General features: G+C 38.0%; 1 protein-coding gene and 1 long non-coding RNA gene across 8 annotated transcripts in view; one reads left to right on the plus strand and one right to left on the minus strand.

Annotated features, from left to right (window-relative positions):
• The window catches only part of FKBP5 (FKBP prolyl isomerase 5), a 102,659-nt gene that overhangs the window by 60,896 nt on the left and 21,706 nt on the right, over positions 1 to 20,057 (plus strand). For all 7 annotated transcript variants that reach the window (XM_020286977.2, XM_076003408.1, XM_076003406.1 and 4 more), the window contains 2 exons: positions 4,237 to 4,379; positions 5,309 to 5,423. In XM_020286977.2, the coding sequence (XP_020142566.2) occupies positions 4,237 to 4,379; positions 5,309 to 5,423 (258 nt within the window). The remainder of the gene's footprint in view (positions 1 to 4,236; positions 4,380 to 5,308; positions 5,424 to 20,057) is intronic.
• On the minus strand, positions 12,861 to 18,105 carry LOC142870985 (uncharacterized). Its single transcript, XR_012919335.1, has 2 exons — positions 18,020 to 18,105; positions 12,861 to 13,494 (listed from the first exon to the last, which is right to left on the minus strand). It is a non-coding gene; the product is annotated as an uncharacterized LOC142870985 (long non-coding RNA).

The raw sequence follows: 20,057 nt of genomic DNA on the forward strand, positions 1-20,057 counted from the left end.
ATTTTGCAAGATGAAAAAGTTCTAGAGATTTGTTGCACAACATTGTGAATTTATTTAACAGTACTGAGCTATACACATAAAAATGGTTAAGATGGTAAATTTTATGTGTATTTTACCACAATTAAACATTTTTTAAATCATGAAAAAAGTTATATAGTCAGGATGTTCTAGAGTATTCACTATAGTCTTTACTAAAAAATAGAAGTATTGGCCGGGTGCGGTGGCTCACACCTGTAATCCTAGCACTCTGGGAGGCCGAGGTGGGTGGATTGCTCAAGGTCAGGAGTTCGAAACCAGCCTGAGCAAGAGTGAGACCCGTCTCTACTATAAATAGAAAGAAATTAATTGGCCAACTAATATATATAGAAAAAATTAGCTGGGCATGGTGGCACATGCCTATAGTCCCAGCTATTTGGGAGGCTGAGGCAGGAGGATTGCTTGAGCCCAGGAGTTTGAGGTTGCTGTGAGCTAGGCTGACACCACGGCACTCACTCTAGCCTGGGCAACAAAGCGAGATTCTGTCTCCAAAAAAAAAAAAAAAAGTATTAAGTGATTAAATTAAAATGTTATATCTTAAATTATGTTTTATAATTTTTTAAATCAGAAAAAATATACTATAGAAGGAAGAAAAACTATAGTACACTGCTTTTACACTGGCCTTTGTATACTTTTAAATTTTTTCCATTGTCAACAGTTGCATAGATATAAAAAGCAGTTAAATTTAAGGATAGGCTGGGCACAATGGCTTATGCCTATAATCCTAGTACTTTGGGAAGCCAAGGTGGGAAGATCACTTGAGCCAGGAGTTCAAGACCAGCCTGGGCAACATAGCAAGACCCTGTCTGTACAAAAACTTTTTTTAAAAAATTAGCCAAGTGTGGTAGCTCATGCCTGTAATACCAGCTACTTGGGATGTGAAGACAGAAGGATAGCTTAAGCTCAGGAGTTGGAGGCTGCAGTGAGCTGTGATCATGCCACTCCACTCCAGCTTGAGCGACAGACACAGCAAGACCCTGTCTCTTAAAAATAAGTAGGTCAGGCATGATGGCTCACACCTGTAATCCTAGCACTCTGGGAGGCCAAGGCAGGAGGATCACTTGAGCTCAGGAGTTCGAGACCAGCTTGAGCAAGAGCAAGACTCTTGTCTCTACCAAAATAGAAAAAATTAGCCAGGTGTGGTGGCATGCTCCTGTAGTCCCAGCTACTCAGGAGGCTGAGGCAAGAGGATGGCTTGAGCCCAAGAGTCCTTGAGCCCTGGAGTTTGACATTGCAGTGAGCTATTAATATGATCATGCCACTGTACTCTAGCCCAGGAGGCAGAGCAAGACCCTATCTCAAAATTAAATAATTAATTAATTAATTTAGGGATAGCTACATTATATATAATATACAAATATATATTCTTATTTGTTTATGCTTTTGGCCAGTAATTCTATTTTTAGGAATTTAACTTAAGCATACGTAGTAGAAGCTTGCTTTACCAAATCTAGACTAACCGATGCCCTCCATTCTGTCTGTAAATACACTGAATGGGATGACTGGGTTCTTATTCTGTGGTGTGGTCTCGACACTCTCGTCCCACCAGTTGAGTGGGTTTTGTCAGTGCCCCCTAGCCGCAGACCCCTGGGAACACCCCTGCGTTGCACAGGTTGGTTGGTTACCTGGAGGGAGGATGCACACCATGGGGGACTGTTGAGTGTCTCGGTAAGAGTTAGGAAGGGACCACTTACAGGATTGGGGCTTGCATTAGGTAATTTGGGAGAGTTTTAAGAAAGCAAGACTTTGTTCTGGATGGAATGCTGTTAGGATGTGGAGTGATTCTATGTTTGGGTATCTTAATAAATCATCTTAGTTAGGAGAGCCAACTAGAATGAGACTAAAGCAGCAGTCACTCATATTAGCCAGGAGAGGGGGATGTTTGGTGTTTGCAGGGTGCACAGTGACCTTGTTTTTCTGGACTTAGACAAAATTTTGAAGTGTTCTTGTTTTGTCTTACTTAAACACACTCTCAGAGTGACCTTGTCTGATGTTGATATTTTGTGAGATTGTTTATGTCCAACAGGAGAATAACATGGCCTCCCTGTGAGCCCCAGGCCAGCTTCAGACAACACTGAGGCCTCGCTGTGTCTGAGCCGTTTCCAAATGCTGAAGGCTATTTTTTTATTTTTTAGAGTCTCACTAAGAATCAGTTGAAATCTATTTATATTCACGTACTTTTCATGATTATACAATTTCATTAGTTATATAAAACACTGAAGTTAGTGTGAAAAGAATAAATTATTTCTATGAAAACCAGGTTGAATGTTTTGAAAAGACTTGCTAAGGTGAAATTCTAAAATCACTTTTAAAATGGTTATTGAATTAGGGGTGGGTGGGTAAAATATAGGCAAAATAAATAGGCCATTTGGGACACATTTTTACCAGAAGTATTCTGCATACTGATTGCTTTACAAGTATCTTCTGGTTCTTGCTTCACTGTAAAGAAACTCACATTGTAAATTGCAAAATGGTGTATCATGAGTATAATTTATATAGTAAAGATGATGTGTCATATCACCGAAGCCACACTCAGAGACAAGGTTGTGGCCTTCTACACACAGTGAATTAATATGTTTTAGCAAAATATTTGAGGGATGTATATGTTATTTTTTATGATTCCTCACTTAGAGCAATATTTTTAACCTACCAACAAGTCCTGATTGTGTCAGGTTAGAGCCTTTTACTGTACAAAGAAATTCATGTAGAGATTTACGTGCAAAGTTTTTGTTTTTTGGGGGTTTTTTTTGGGTAGAGATGGGGTCTCACTATGTTTCCCAGGCTGGTCTCCAACTCCTGGCCTCAAGCAGTCCTCCTACTTTGGCTTCACTAATTCCTAATTGCTGGGATTACAGGTGTGAGACACTGTGCCTGGCCACAAAGTTTATTGAAACTTGATAATAGTGAAAACATAGAAATAACCTATGTATTTATTAATGGGAATAATGAAATTATGATAAACTCAAAAGATAGAATAATATGTAGTTATTAAAAGCCATGTTTTCAGGCTGGGCGAGGTGGCTTACTCCTGTAATTCTAGCACTCTGGAAGGCTGAAGTAGGAGGATTGCTTGAGCTCAGGAATTCGAGACCAGCCTGAGCAATAGCAAGACCCTGTCTCTACAAAAAATAGAAAAATTAGCTGGGCATGGTGCCAAACGCCTGTAGTCCCAGCTACTCAGGAGGCTGAGGCAGGAGGAATTGAGGACTTGAGTCCAGGAGTTTCAGGTTGCTGTGAGGTAGGCTGATGCCACAGCACTCTAGCCCAGGCAACAGAGCTAGACTCTGGCTCAAAAAAAAATTCACTTCGTCTAGGGTTCATTGCTTATCTGATCTCACTTTGACTACTTAAGTTTTTGATTGACAAAGCACCTCATTTGTATTTTATTCTTTTAAATTGCCTAAATTTTCTATTGTTTCCCAAAGGATTTGAGACTACTTAGAGTAAGATAAAGTTAATGATATACATCAGAGGAACTGTAAATATTGAGATTACAATTATATATCCTAATATAGTTCTGCAGCTGAGCAGTAAATTTAACTTTTAGTTTCCTGGAAGTAGGCAAAAAATAAAATATTCTTATTCTGCAGTTAATGTAATTTAACAAAAGGACATGTACCTTTTTGTTTAAAGAAACATTTTTCTGATTCGAAACTTTGAGAAGGAATTTGTTTCATGGACCCTTTTATGCAAATTATACTTTTCTGGCTGTTTCTTGTTGTTTTTGTCTACCCAACTAAATTATAAGCTTCCTTAGGACAGACTCCATTTTTCAATACTATTTTTGTTCTGTCTCTGCCTAGAAAACATGCACTTATTATTATTGTGGTCAAAATGATAAATTAAGCAACAATTGCAACATAGCTACATTTCATGGATAATGTTACTGGTGCTTTTCAAAGACTTAATCTTTGAGTAGTTTGACAGTATTTAGGCAGAAATACAGAGCTTTTAAAAGAAAAAAAGAATAATATTATTTTCTTCCCTCTCAGCAGGAAATCTTCTCTGATAGTCTTCAAAGAAACCATGACTTATTTCTTTGTGTGTAGCTTTCACTGAGTTCTGTCATCTTGTAGTCCATGCTTTCTAGCTGAGTACATAGCATAAAGAATTGGAAGTTGGTTTGAACTTTTGTTTTATGAAAGTTAAGTCTTTTAAAATATGACCTATAGCTTTCAACTACCTTTTCCTTTCTCTTAGGCCAAGTTATCAAGGCATGGGACATTGGTGTGGCCACCATGAAGAAAGGAGAGGTCTGCCATTTGCTGTGCAAACCAGAATATGCATATGGCTCAGCTGGCAGTCTCCCTAAAATTCCCTCAAACGCAACTCTCTTTTTTGAGGCAAGTATGTGTGTGATGTTGCCTTGTCAGCATCTGCTCTACAATAGGAATGGCTTTGAAGCAACAGGCAATGGAAAAGGGAGCTTAGCTTACTTTTTAGAATCAGATCCAACTTATTTATTTTGAAGCTTGGCTTCTTGAATTGTTTCCCATAAACCCAAGGGGTGTGTACCAGTGCTTTCTTAGAAATGTGTCTCTAGCTCGAAAAGATCGTATCCAAATAAACAACAGACACTAGACTGGACACTAGACAAATAAAGGTTCTGGTTAGTGGGGTTGAATGTGACGTACTTAAAACTGACCTGAAGACAGGTTGGAAATGTTAGAGATAAATGTGAAACTATGCCTATTCCAAGCTGCAAGGTATTTTCCTATTATAAATGTTTAAATGTCACAGGTCTCACTTCATTAGAAGCAGTCAGTGGTAATAATGTGTTCATCCTGTGTTGAATTACACAATTGGCAAAGCCTGATTTTGAAGAACCACTCTAACTATGTAAAATGTACCTTTAGTCAGTTGTTGGCCAGATTCACAGGATTTATTTTTATGTTTTAAGAAGGTAACTCTGTAAGTCGGGGATGGGAAAAGGGTGGTCTCAGAGTAACCCTCTCAGAGTCATCTCTCAGAGACAGACGAATGGTTCTGACTCTGCAAAACCAGCCCCTTGTAGCTCTGGCTTTTTGCCCACAAGGCAGTTTTTCTAGTATTTCTTGTCTTTGGTTTATCATTAAATGAAATTCCTTCTAAATATTGAAAAGTGTAATATTCTTTTTCCCTACTTTTCCAATAATTGAGATGCATAGGTAAATATCTTTTCTAAAAAAGAGTTTTATTTTGTAAAATGAAAGAATTGGTTGCCCTTGCTTTTATATATGTTAAATTGGCTTTATTTGGCCTTTTCTCAGCCAAATTCCTTTTTGCTTTGTAGATTGAGCTCCTCGATTTCAAAGGAGAGGATTTATTTGAAGATGGAGGCATTATCCGGAGAATAAAACGGAAAGGAGAAGGATACTCAAACCCAAATGAAGGAGCAACAGTGGAAAGTAAGTATTCCCGTGACAGGGAGTTAGTCCTTAAAAGTTGGTTCCATTTATGTAGGTGAAATGGAGAGTTTTAAAATCTATTTATAAAAATAAATATATGGAATATATCTTAAGAATAGTTTTAGACTCAACATTTATTTAATAATGACTTCATTTAGTAAATATTAATTCAATACATGCATGCCATGCACCCTTACCAGCCTCTACAAACTAAAAAATAAATAAACGGTAACCCCAGCCAGGTGTGGTAGTATGCACCTGTAGTCCTCACTACTTAGGAGGCTGAGGCAGTAGGATCGCTGGAGTCCAGGAGTTCAAGGTTACAGTGAGCTATGATCATGCCATTGCACACTCCAGCCTGGGCAACAGAGTGAGACCCATCTCTAAACAAAAAAGAAAGAAAAGAAAAAGGAGCAAAATAACAAGTTCATTTAAAACTGCACTGGGCCAGGTGGCCCATACCTATAACCCCAGCACTCTGGGAGGCAAAGGTAGGAGGATTGCATGAGGCCAGAAGTTTGAGGCCAGCCTGAGCAAAAGTGAGACCCTGTCTCTACGAAAAATACAAAAATTAGCTGGGCGAGGTGTCTTGCACTTGTAGTCCCAGGTACTCAGGAGGCTGAGGCGGGAGAATCACTGGGCCCAGGAGTTGGAGGTTGCGGTGAGCTACGAAGACATCACTGCGATCTGTCCTGGGCGATAGAGCAAGACCTTGTCTCAAAAAAAAAGTTAAAATTTAAAAAACCATGAAACTAAAATAGTTGAGTTTCTTAACATATATACTATTTTGTTCTTGTTTTTGCAAGCAGTTATACATATTACTACTGTATTGGGTTCCAGACTCTGGTCTGGCCTTAGCTGGCTCTATCTAGACCTCACCTTGGGCTTTAGCTTCCCTCCTGTGCAGTGAAGGAGGCTTGGACTTCTTGATTTCTAAGGTCCTACTTGCCCTTAAACAACCATGGTAGAATTTTAAATGTTTCTGAAAGTTATAGGAATGATAGAAAGTTATCTTTACTATATTAAAAAGCACTTAGAAAGTTTGTCTATAACATGTATTTTAAATTTTTCTTATGAAAAATTTCAGGCACATATACAAAAGTTTATTCTTATGATCCAGGAACTCCCTAGATTCAACAATTTATATTTTAAAGCTGGAGGTTTTTGCTAACTAAATTAAGAAAAACTTTTTCCAATTATAGACAGTACCACAAAACTACCACTGTAGAGATGACTTTGGAGCAGGCTAAATTAAATCAAATCTTGCTTTTAGTAATATATTTGGTGGGAGTCATTTTTTTTAACTTTATTTTGAAATAATTTTAGACTTACAGAAAAGTTGCAAAACTAGTATAGAAAGTTCCCTTATATGCTTTGCCCAGCTTCCCCTAATGTTAACATCTTACCTAACCATAGTATATTTATCAAAATCAAGAAATTAACATTGATGCAATACTATTAACTACTCTACAGATCTAATTTGAATTTCACCAGTTAACCACACTAATGTCCTTTTCTGGTCCAGGATCAAATTCAGGATCCAGCGTTGTATTTATGTTTCTTTGTTTTTTGTGACTTGTACTTTTGAGGGCAACTGGCATTTTGTAGAATATTCCTCAGTTTGGGTTTGCCCAGTGTTTTAAATGATTAGATTGAGGTGATGTGATTTGGGGAAAATACCACCAAAATGACGATGTGCCCTTCTCGAGTCATCATTATCAAGAGATATATTGATATTGGTGTCTCATATTGGTTATGTTAACTACATCAGTGGGTTATGGTGGGGTCCGCCATGGTTCTCTACTGCAAAGTTACTGTTTTCTCTTTGTAATTACAAAGTATCTTGTTAGCAGAGAAACATTCTTGTTTTACATCACTTTCACACACTCATCTTGGCATCCTTTAATGATTTTTTTAGTTCAACAGCTATTACGGTAGTATTTGACTAATGGTAATATTTCTATTTCCATTGTTCCTTCTACATTGTTCATTGGAATTCCACTATAAGGAAGAGCTGCCCCTTCTCCCCTGTATATTAATTCCGTTAATTTATCTCAGTACGGACCTAGACTTATGGATATTTCTTTTATAAGTTATTCATTACTATTTTTATGTTGTTGCTCAAATTGTCTCAGATTTGACCATTGTAAACTCCTTTAAGTTGGCTCCTATGTCCTTTCAACATACCTCCATTGTTTGTTTGTTTGTTTGTTTTTCACATTTTCTTACTGATACCACAAAATGCTCGAGGCTCATCTTAAAATGTCCCTGTCCAGGCTTGGAATCAACCATTTCTCCAAGGAGCCCTGATTCTTTTTATTGGAAAATGATATTTAGAAACTAAAATCTGGGTGCTAGGTATTCTCCTGCTATGACATGGATATCATTGCTGCTAGAACCTCTCAGCAGACAGAGCTAGGAAGTATATGTACCTCAACACACATACACACACATGTATATGTTTTTCGATTAATATACCAGGCTGTGTGTGTGTGTGTGTGTGTGTGTGTGTATACACAAAGAACCATGAATACATACTGACAGTTCCAATTCCAATCCAATACCGTAAGTTTGTTCTCCTTTTGCTCAGTTGCAACTCCTTTTGTCAACAGTAAAAAACCTGGCTCTCATTATCTGCAATATATTACTTATTTGTTCAATCTTAGTATATACGAAAGTGGTTTTTGAATTGCTAACCCATACCCCTGTAGAAAACAAACTTCCTAAGTAAGAAATATTTGTGTGTTGTTTCTTTTGTCATCAGCCTTATAGCATACGTTCAAAACACTTTTGCAGCTTAGGTGAATTCTTCCTCACCGTCAGTGTAATTCTGTTGTTCAACTATATATCATTGGGTTTGTTTGTTTGTTTGTTACTGTTTGTATTTCATTTGGGGTTCTCCTCACACTCTGGTTGATTTTAATTAATTTGTTTTTGGGGGGTATGTGAAACATTACCGTGATTCTTAACTGTACACAAAAACCATTCTCAGAAGTGTTATTTCCCCTTACCCCTACTAACCTGTTCCCATTTCCCACTACTTCCACCCTGCTCCAGTATCATTACTTATGTCATTAATTTCTGGGTTTTCTTCCTATATTTTCTTATGTTTTCTTTTACAGAAATGAGCAGCTACAAGATTTTTAAAAAATTTTTTCTTGGCCGGGCGCAGTGGCTCACGCCTGTAATTCTAGCACTCTGGGAGGCCAAAGCGGGTGGATCACTCAAGGTCAGGAGTTCGAAACTATCCTGAGCAAGAGCTAGACCCCATCTCTACTGAAAATAGAAAGAAATTAATTGGCCAACTAAAAATATATAGAAAAAATTAGCCGGGCATGGTGGCGCATGCCTGTAGTCCCAGCTACTCGGGAGGCTGAGGCAGAAGGATTGCTTAAGCCCAGGAGTTTGATGTTGCTGTGAGCTAGGCTGACACCATGGCACTCTAGCCTGAGCAACAAAGCGAGACTCTGTCTCAAAAAAAAAAAAATTTTTTTTTTCTTATATCCCCTTCTCTTTTTTTCCCTGAAGGCTAGCATGCACTGGATGGAATTTTTAAAATGTATTTGAATAATCCTTTATGTAATTTTATTTTTTTCTGTCTCTATTGAGAAAGGGCAATGACTAATCTTTTGTTTCTCATCTTGTTAGAATGTACTTTCCTGGGAAATTTTAGAGTAAATTGTTTATTTTTACTTTTTCTCCCAAAAGCCCTTTTGGTTTTCTGGAACAAGTCAATTTTATAGAAATTTATTATATTGTATCTTCATTTATCAAGGTTAAGATGTCCTGTTTTCTGTCTTTTAAACAAATTTAGCTATGTAGAGGAGGAGGATAGAGATTGCCTTAAAGGTAGTCCCTATCCAAAACCAAGATCACCTTGTTCTTTTTTAAATCTTCTCAGTTATTACTGGCTTTCCTTTTCTTGGTAGCATCACTCATACACTTAAATTCAAAATCAAGTATATATTAGTAACATTCATCAGGTGTCGGGCAAGTGGGAACGGGGAGGAGGGGATGGGTATATACACACCTAATGGGTGTGGTGTGCACTGTCTGGGGGATGGACATGCTTGAAGCTCTAACTCAGGTGGGGCAAAGGCAATATATGTAACCTAAACATTTGTACCCCCTGTAATATGCTGAAATAAAAATAAATAAGTAAATAAAGTAGAAAAAAATTTTAAAATATCAAGTATAAAACCTAGAACTAAATAAAGCAAGCTCTAAAGTGAAAGAGCACAATAGATACTGATCACCCATTACAATATATCATTATAGCTACTTAAGAGTTACTAAATTTGTCATATCTGTATAAAGATACAATGAAGTAATATGGGAAAGGGTAAAGATAAGCTTTAGAAGCGATAGACTTGAGTTTTGAATCTTGGAATTGCTCCCTTATATTTTTATGACTTAACACAAGTTACTTAACCACTTTGAGCATCCAGCTTTCTTATCTGTAAAATAGGAATAATAATCTTTTACCCCCACAGGTTGTTATTATGACAGTTAAGAAGAAAGGTGCCTAGCACATGGTGGGCACTTAATTTCTTTTTCCTGCCCTCTATATTATATTTATATGATTCGTTTTGCTTCCTTTTAATTTATTTAAGGAAATAAATCCCTGACTCTCCCCTTTCTCTTATCTGGTAGATCTATGCCATCAGCAAATTCTCTTGGCTCTACTACAATTGACCTCATTTGTTTCTAAGAGTCTTCAAATTAATTATGTAGTTTCTTAATAATATTCTTATCCAAAGCATATTTCTCTGGTTTTTGTTTTTTTGGAGAGTAACATTATGGACTGAATCAAAAAGACTTTTACTGAATTGTGATCTTTTCCTACCTTTTTATAATTTGTTTTTCTCTTTGTGGAAGAGGGAACTTATGTTAGTTTGATGGGATTTATTCTTTCTCAAAAAATTTTGATTTTTACTCTTTATGTGAGGATCTGAATGCTTGCAAATCAATTTTTAGACTCTGTTCCAGTGTACTTTTTCTCGTGTCAGTTAAGATAACCATCTTAAAATCTTTGTTCAGTATTGTTCTTTCCATTAAAAAAAGTCACTGTGTTCTAAGGTAGTGTAAATGACATGATTATGATTGACTGATGCTTTAGTCATCATACTTAAGTTTAATTGCCAGTCGTGGCTACATTGATACTTTTAAGCTTTGCTTTCTTAGAAAATCCAATCTTAACTGACATAAGTCTCTAAATAGCTACCATTTCCTCTTTCCCCTACTCCCAGACTCTCACATCTTCTGATTTGTCAACTGTAGTGGTTGGAAAAGGCCCATCAAATTGCAGGCTATATGTGGTCCTTTTGCCTCCCGGTTCTCTCAGCCACATTTGAATGCAAAGAATGCAGACAGTTGGCAATATTTTTAAGTGTGAAAATTTCAGCAGTACGATCTGTTAGAATGCCTCCCTTCCTCCTCACCTCCTTTCCCTCTCCAAATCCCACTGAAATGCTGCAGGGGTGGGGGGTGGATTTTCAAAAGAGAGGAAGAAATCAGTAATAGTGCTAGAAAACGGAAGAATCCAATGAGTGGATTAGAAATTATGAAGAATTTCTGGAATACGTAAAGTAAATGAAATTGGACTGATGGAAACTAGACTCAGCAAACCCAACCTAAAACAGGTGTAAAGACCTCTGCAGAGGTACATACCGTTCCTCTCAACAAGCTCAGGCAGAACTCCAAGCTCAGTCAGCTGGTGCAAGGGAGCCAAAGCAGACTGTGTAGCAGTCATCAAGGTTGTTATAAAACAATATGGAACAGCTGGGCCAGTAAACCTCTAACACAGTAGTTGTCAACTTTGGCTGAATTTAGAATTTCCTGGGGAGCTTTAACAAGTCTGATGCCCAGGCCAGTTAAATAAATTAAATAAGCATCTCAGATCTCAAAAGATGAAACTCCAGGCACAAGTATTTTATAAAACTCCTGAGATGATTCTAGTTTGCAGCCAAGGACTGAAAACTACTACTCTAGGGTCTAGATGTGACTTTTGCTCCCAAGCTAAAACAAGTATGGCCGATTTCTAAAATAAAATAGGGATCTGCCTCAGAAGACTCCAATTGTTAGGACTAGGACTAGAAAGTGAGAATGTAAAGTATCTTTAAAGTTTTAAAACAGATTTAAAGAGAAAAAAGTGGAAAGACAGCTTTTCCCAACAGTAAATAATGCTAAAATGTGCTCCTCCTGAAGTAAAAACTTTTTCATACATCAGCAGTGGGCAAGGGTGTCCCAACCTTCCTGTGCACATCATGCTCAGCTCATAGCAAGCCCGTGCTCAATAAATATTTGTGGAATCTTCACCCGTAGATCCCCACAGTCAGCCCTCCCTTTGGTAGGAGGCCTGCCTTGGAAGCATGTCCAACTGCTTAGGAAATGGTGCCAGGTAACTATAATCGTTCGATCATTTTGAAACCTTCCTTTATAATATGGCCAGACAGCAAAGAATCATCAACAAATGCCATGAGAAAAGCAGCACTAAAATGAACTAACAGAAGAAATAGAAGAGAACTTCAAAAATACTAATTATTAATAACTATCTTTAGAGATAGTTAATAGGACATTAAATTCATAGGTCAAAAACCCAACTTCTCTGAAAAGGGAAAGGGAAAACAAGAAAATTTCTGGAAATTAAGAATATGATTATCAAAATTAAAACTCAGAGGAAAGATCGAAGAGCAAAATGGACAGTCCTTGAAATCTGAATTGATGCTCTGAAAGATAATCAAGAATAATCTCAGAACATAGAGGGGGAAAAAGATGGAAGGTGGAAAAGAAATTTTAGACATCAATGATAAATCTAGGGGAGACAATAGGCATCTAATCAGACATCTAATAGAAAATTTCTTAAAGAAGATAGAAGAGTCTTGAGATTGAAAGATCCAATTAATAGTGGCAAGTAGGAATAAGAAGTGTGTTTTTTACCTAGATTTCTCTTGGTAAAATTTCTCTATTGCATAGCTAAAAAGAAATTTTTGAACTCTTCCAGGAAGGAACAAGCTGGGTGCAAAAGAATAAGAATCTTCATGATACTAAATACTAAAGACTGCTTTTGAGCATTGTCTATAGCTATAAGTATTTGGAACCTAGAATTCTGTACTCAAACTATCCTTGTAAGTATGGGAACAACATTCACTTTTTGGAATATGCAGACCCATATCTTTTTTGAAAAAAATACTGTAGGATATACTAAAACATAAAAAAGCCAAGAAGTAGCAACTCAAGGCATAAGAGTTAATTCCCAACTCAAGGCAAAAAAGTAATTCCCATATTGTATACATTTATTCTAAAAGATCCCTGAAGTGGCAGAGCTGTAATGTTAAAAGTAATATTAATAATATAAGAGTCTGGACCTAGGTTCTTGATCATTTTAACAAAATTTGGTGAGAGTAGTAGGAAATGAAGAGGGGAGGCAAAATTACCTAAAATTATTTTCTTACCCCAGAGGAGATTATTATGTTCATTAATTCTTAACATCGATAAAAATATGCATGCCTTTAAGTGATTTGTTCACAATTTAATGGAAAGTACTAAGAATAGCATGTAGAACTTCCAAATCACATTATGTAGAGCGAGGAAAAAAGAACAAGGATAACCTCATCAATTCAGCAAAAATTATAAAGAAAAAAATAAGAAAACACTGTATAGCAAACCTAAAAGAAGAATAAAGCTACTCATACCAATGATTACAAAAAAGATGGATGGTATAATGTTACCTATTAAAGGCAAAAAGGTCTCATAACATGAGAACAACAAAATCTAGCTATATGTTCTTTATAAATCAAACGCCAAAAACAAAAAGGCACCAAAAATTGAAAATCAAGGAAAGAGGAAGTATTTATGAATGTCCAGGCAAATAAGTCCAAGGAGAAAGCACAAATGCTTGAAACCCATTTTATTATGTGTTCTCACAAAATAATGTAGTATGGCACTTGGTCTAAAATGGTCCACGTTTATTCTTTCACATATTTTGGATTTAGGTGACTCACGCCTATAATCCTAGTACTTTGGGAATCTGAGATAGGAGGATCACTTAAGGCCAGGAGTTCTAGACCAGCTTGAGCAAGGACGAGACCCTGTCTCAATAAGAAATAGAAAACTTAGCTGGCTAAGTTAGTGGTAGTGTAATTCCCATATTGGATACCTATTGTCCCAGCTACTTGGGAGACTGAGACAGGAGGATCTCTTGAGCCCAGGAGCTATGATGATATCACTGCACTCTAGCCCCTGCAACACAGTGAGACCCCTCTCTCACAAAAAATAAATTGGGGGGGTTATATAGTTACTGTTTTCTAATAAGTGTCTCCAGGCTGGGTGCGGTGGCTCACGCCTATAATGCTAGCCCTCTGGGAGGCCAAGGCGGGTGGATTGCTCGAGGTCAGGAGTTCAAAACCAGCCTGAGCGAGACCCCGTCTCTACTATAAATAGAAACAAATTAATTGGCCAACTAATATATATAGAAAAAATTAGCCGGGCATGGTGGCGCATGCCTGTAGTCCCAGCTACTCGGGAGGCTGAGGCAGGAGGATTGCTTGAGCCCAGGAGTTTGAGGTCGCTGTGAGTTAGGCTGATGCCACGGCACTCACTCTAGTCTGGGAAACAGAGTGAGACTCTGTCTCAAAAAAAATAAATTAATTAAAAAATAAATAAATAAAATAAAAAGTGTCTCCAAGTCTTCAGGTGAAATAAAATCATAGTAGAAAATAGTCTTTTTTGGCTACAAAAAAAAAAAAATCCAGCCAATTGATCATTTATTTTAGAATAGTATTAAAAAACAAAAGCTTCATCTCAGTATAGAATTTGAAAAGCCTCCTGGAATTTAATTAGGAGTACTAATAGATTCAAAAAGGAAATTCCCATAAATTAGTGAAAATTACCACCCTGTTCTTAATGGCCTGTTTTCAAATTAGTCATTAAACAAATGTTTACTTTCTGGCCCTGAACTGTGTGCTGGTCACTGTGAGGCACAAAAGCAGTGGAAGACATTCTCTTTGCCTGCTAGGAATTTAATTCATCCTTTGACAGCTTTCTGTGTGGAGCCATTAATGTTCTATTATACACAATTCTAAAACATGTTTAATCTGGTATAATTTACCACTAATTACAGAAAGATAGTCATAGCTAACATTCCTCAAGTTCATCTCTGAACTCCACACTTAAAACAGTGTTTTCATATGCTAGACACCCCAACATATGAACGAATGAACGTCAGGGGCTGGATTAAAAGCTCTACTTCGTACCTAATTTAATCCTCTCAACAGTTGTGAGTTAGCCAGTAGTAGTGTCCCTATTCTGTAGATGAAGAAACTGAGCTTTAGATAATTTAAATTAACCTTGCCCAAAGCCACAGTTGTTAAGTGGTAGAATAGAACTGGCATCCAGGTCTAACTCAAGTGCTTTATTGGTTTGAAGGAAAGAGTGGTAAGGGTTGGAATTAGTGGAGAATTTATTTTAATTTTATTTTAGAGTTGAGGTCTTACTATGTTGTCCAGGCTAGTCTCTAACTCCTGGGCTCGGAGCATCCTCCTGTCTCAGCCTCTCGAGTATCTGGGGGACTACCACACCCTTCCTGGGTGGAGAATTTGTGGCTGGGTATATGTTTCTTGCTTGGACTACGGAATAGAAATCATTTGCGTAAATGTTATTGTATTCTGTACCTGTTCTCAGTTAGCATCTGTCCCTCGGTTCCATAAGCAATCTTAGAGTGAGTGGTGTTTGTTCATTGTAAATAGTACAAATGGTGCAGAGGAGGAAGTTAGGCAGTTTGGGGAAAATGTGACCACCATGCCTGATGAGAACTGTTTCTCTTATAATCAGTGATTAATATGCTTCTCCTGCTTTTAGAAATCCATCTCTGCTTGCCTTTTCAGGGTGTTATTAAGATCCTACTCTCTCTTGGATGCATTGCTCTATTAAACAGGAGACACAGGCAGAGAGAAACTCATTAGGCATGAATTAGGCAGCAGAGAAAACCCTTGCCTAGTGGGAGTAACCTGTCACAACCTGGTTTTCTCTGGCCAAATGACCAGTCCTGTCTAGTAGTAATGCCATTACAACACTCCCATTCAGATCCCCATGACCCAGTAATTGTTTTGAGAATGAGTGCAAAGCTATCAGACACCAACTACTATAATTAGAAAAGGGAAAAACAGACACTTACCAGAGCTAACGTCTTTAGGCTGGAGCATTTACAGCACTTTTTTTTTTAAGTTATGGAGCCTCTTTCTCAGTTTTGCTTCCTAAAATACAGATTTTACAGTTTTGAGGTTCTTGCATTCCAGTTTTTGTTACTGCTGTGCATTCTCTTTCCTTTTTCCCCCTATTTTAATCGGAGTACAAATTGCTGTCAGCACATCGAGTTCATGTGCCAGCCACATTCAGAACAGGGTGTTCTGTGCTCTTCAAAACAAAATTGCTCTAGGGCAGTAAGAGAACAATAAGTCAGAGCTCCAGTTTAAGTGATGTTTTGCAGCTCACTTGATGTGGTTACACTCGGATTGCGCAGCTAAGCTTGGGTAATTTGGTTTGGTTTGACTTTGGGGGGATTTGGAGGACCTCCCCCCCTTTAAGTTACATAGATTTTAAGACAAGAAAAAAATATTGTCTCTTTTTAACTTGTTTATTTCTTTCTCTACCAGAAAAGCCCTAAGTAGAAGCATCCTGTATGTACTTTTATTCTCTTTGGGCACGTCATAGATGATTTACTTCCCATAAATCATGCTGGTTGGGATTAGCAACAGACCTCCTGAGCCCTAGAGGCTGAGCTCCCAGTGAGTCATGATGGTTATTATTAAATATTTATTAAGTGAGTATTTGCACTAAGAGATGCCAGGTCAAAAGTAACCATAGGTCTTCCACAGCCAGAGCTGCCGTGGTTTTGTTTTGTAGCAATTGTTAAGATGATTAATAAAAAGGAATAACTGGCTCTGTGGAAACAAGGCACGTCTGCATTCTGTCACCGGAGGGAGCCCTGCTGTGGTGGTGGGCAGTCTTTCTGTGGCTCCAAGTGGTGTGAGTTCTTGTCAGCAGTCTTGTAGAACTTGTCACACTAGTGTCCCAAATTTAGAAACCAGTTAACCCAGCAATAGCCTTTACTACTTGTAGATGTAAAGAATCAGTGGGCTCTATATACCCTGAGACTATGAAACCTCCTTTTGCTCTGACATTCCAGATATTGTCTGTATTACAAGATTTTTTTTTTTTTTTCAGACATAGTCTCGCTTTGTTGCCCAGGCTAGAGTGAGTGCCGTGGCGTCAGCCTAGCTCAGAGCAACCCAAATTCCTGGGCTCAAGCGATCCTCCTACCTCAGCCTCCTGAGTAGTGGGACTACAGGCATGTGCCACCATGCCTGGCTAATTTTTTCTATATATATTAGTTGGCCAATTAATTTCTTTCTATTTATAGTAGAGATGGGGTCTCGCTCTTGCTCATCTGGTTTCCAACTCCTGACCTTGAGTGATCCACCCGCCTCGGCCTCCCTGAGTGCTAGGATTACAGGCGTGAGCCATCACGCCTGGCCCAAGATGGTATTTTTTTAATACACATGTAAACTGAGGTGTATATGTGTATATGCGTATCAGTTTGAGATTTTTTTGGTACTGCAGGTAGTGCTTGTTCAGGTCCAATTGTGAAGAGTTAGGTTTTCCAGAAAAACAGATGAGTCCATATATAAACTAAAAAGTATATGTAAGAGCCATCAAAAATTTTACCTTCATATTAGATGGCCACAAACATTGGTCCTATCATTTATTGTCTCTCTGAGACTAGCTGCAATTAATGTTTTGCCTTCTTAATTATGCCTTTATTATAGTTTTGACTTTTTTTTTTGCTTGCTTCCTTCATTTATCTTTCCCAACATGTTTATTAGTAGCCAATTTTTTTTCCTAATGATGGATTGTCACATCTAAAGAGAACTTCTGAAATTATTTATGTAATTTTCAATCAAGTACCTATATCAAGCTGAAAACGAGCCTAGGAAACTGACACACAGGCAGGAATCCTTTGCAGAGTCTCTGGATTTCCTGTTTTGAAAACACATTCAAACTTGATCAACCAAAAGCCGCAAGAAATGTACTTATAATTTCCTCCCCTGCCGAATGTAGTTTCCTTTAGGGAGGAAGATGATACTTTTAACAATAAACTTCAGACAAAAAGACCCGTTAACTAAGTTGTGAGCTATTAGGATAATACATTTCAATACTTAAGACATTTCATAATATATGAACTAAAGTTCACTTTGCTCAGCAAATTTTTCTTTATGACAAGTGCCATCCATTAGCCTAAATTTCTTGGGCATATTTGGAAATCCAAACTTTTTTTTTTTTTTTTTTTTTGAGACAGAGTCTTGCTTTGTTGCCTAGGCTAGAGTGAGTGCCGTGGCGTCAGCCTAGCTCACAGCAACCTCAAACTCCTGGGCTCAAGCGATCCTTCTGCCTCAGCCTCCCAAGTATCTGGGACTACAGGCATGCGCTACCATGCCCGGCTAATTTTTTCTATATATATTAGTTGGCCAATTAATTTCTTTCTATTTATAGTAGAGACAGGGTCTCGCTCTTGCTCAGGCTGGTTTCAAACTCCTGACCTTGAGCAATCCGCCTGCCTCAGATTACAGGCGTGAGCCACCTCGCCAAGCTGGAAATGCAAACTTTTAAGAATTCTTTAAGACCTTGAGAAACAGTTTTACTCTAGTAAAAATATCTTAAGCCTTGGACTCTCTGAAGCACCTCTCTAGTATGCATATACAGTCATGCGCCACACAACATTTTGGTCAATGATAGACCACATATATGATAGTGGTCCCATAAGATTATAATACCATATTTTTACTGTACCATTTCTATGTTTAGATATGTTTAGATACACAAATGCTTACCATTGTGTTACAGTTGCCTGCGGTATTCAGTAGAGTAACCTGCTATACAGGTTTGTAGCCCAGGAACAATAGGCTATACCATCTAAGTTTGTATAAGTACACTCTGTGATGTTCGCACGATGATGGAATTGCCTAATGACACATTCTCAGAACCTATACCCGTCCTTAAATGATGCATGACTGTATTTGAAAATTATTAATAAAGTTGAATTTATTTAAAAAATATTTTCCAGTTCACAAGAACTTTTAATATTCTTCCAAGTTAATTTTTATTTTATGTAGAGTATTCCAAAAGTGGATATAACAGAGAATCAACTGCATTTATGATTGTGAGACACACGCCTATAATCCTAGCTCTCTGGGAGGCCGAGGTGGGCGGATCACTTGAGTTCAGGAGTTCGAAACCAACCTGAGCAAAGAGCGAGACCCCATCTCTACTATAAAATAGAAAGAAATTAATTGGCCAACTAATATATATATATATGTATAAAAAATTAGCCGGGCATGGTGGCACATGCCTGTAGTCCCAGCTACTCGGGAGGCTGAGGCAGCAGGATCGCTTGAGCCCAGGAGTTTGAGGTTGCTGTGAGCTAGGCTGACGCCACGGCACTCACTCTAGCCTAGGCAACAAAAAGTGAGAATGTGTCTCAAAAAATATATATATATATGATTGTGAGACAAAACCAAATGCCATATGCCAGCTGCACCCAGTCCAGTTCTAGCTCTTGTCTGGAGGAGCTGACTCAGGAGTCAAGGCCCTCTCTAGTTTGGCCCAAGCTTCCTAAACTTGATTCTGTGTCTGTGATGGGAACAAATCAGGATGGTATTAATCCTAGTGGGTTAGAAAAGAGAGGGGAGCTATGGAGCATAAATGTCCAGGGTGACATTTTGGCCCTAGTGTCTAAACCACTGCTGTTCACTCTTCAGTTTCTCTCATTTCTCAGGCCCAGGCTAAAGGTAATCCAATCAAGTGATTAACTACAGGAATTAGCTTTGAAGCTGGTTTTTTGGCTATACTGAGAGTTACATTACTGGGTCATAGAATCCCAGAATTTTAGAGCTTCCAAGGACCTTCAAAGATTATGTAGTTCAAGGTAGAGTTAAGTTGAAATCAAACTTTTATTTGGGAAATAATAATTGTCTTACTGTATGTGGAGTAAGTATAAAAGAACAAGTGATTTTTAGCCTCTCTAAAGCAACCAGTCTAAGAAAAGAAGCATTTTATGAAATAGATTTGAATATAGGCCATTAGGTAACAGAAATAGAAAAAAAATTTTCTTATGAAAGACAAATTATTATATTGCTTGGTGACTGTTATGGTATCATGCAACCCATCTATTTTTCTTTTTTTTGAGACAGAGTCTCACTCTGTTGCCTAGGCTAGAGCGCCGTGGCGTCAGCCTAGCTCACAGCAACCTCAAACTCCTGGGCTCAAGCGATCCTCTACCTCAGCCTCCCCAGTAGCTGAGATTACTGGTGCATGCCACCATGCCCAGCTAATTTTTTCTGTTTTTAGTAGAGATGGGGTCTTGCTCTTACTCAGGCTGGTCTCAAACTCCTGAGTTCAAACGATCCACCTGCCTCGGCCTCCCAGAGTACTAGGATTATAGGCATGAGCCACCGCACCCGGCCTATCCATCTTTCTTACTGAGTCAAAGACCTAAGCAAAAAGGAATAAATAATCCTGAATAGTCAAAGTAGTTGTAAAGTTTCAGATAATTGCTTTTCCTAGAAAAAAGAGTAACTG

The sequence above is a fragment of the Microcebus murinus genome, chromosome 5, assembly GCF_040939455.1.
Source record: "Microcebus murinus isolate Inina chromosome 5, M.murinus_Inina_mat1.0, whole genome shotgun sequence".
In the NCBI taxonomy this organism is placed as follows: Eukaryota; Metazoa; Chordata; class Mammalia; order Primates; family Cheirogaleidae; genus Microcebus; species Microcebus murinus.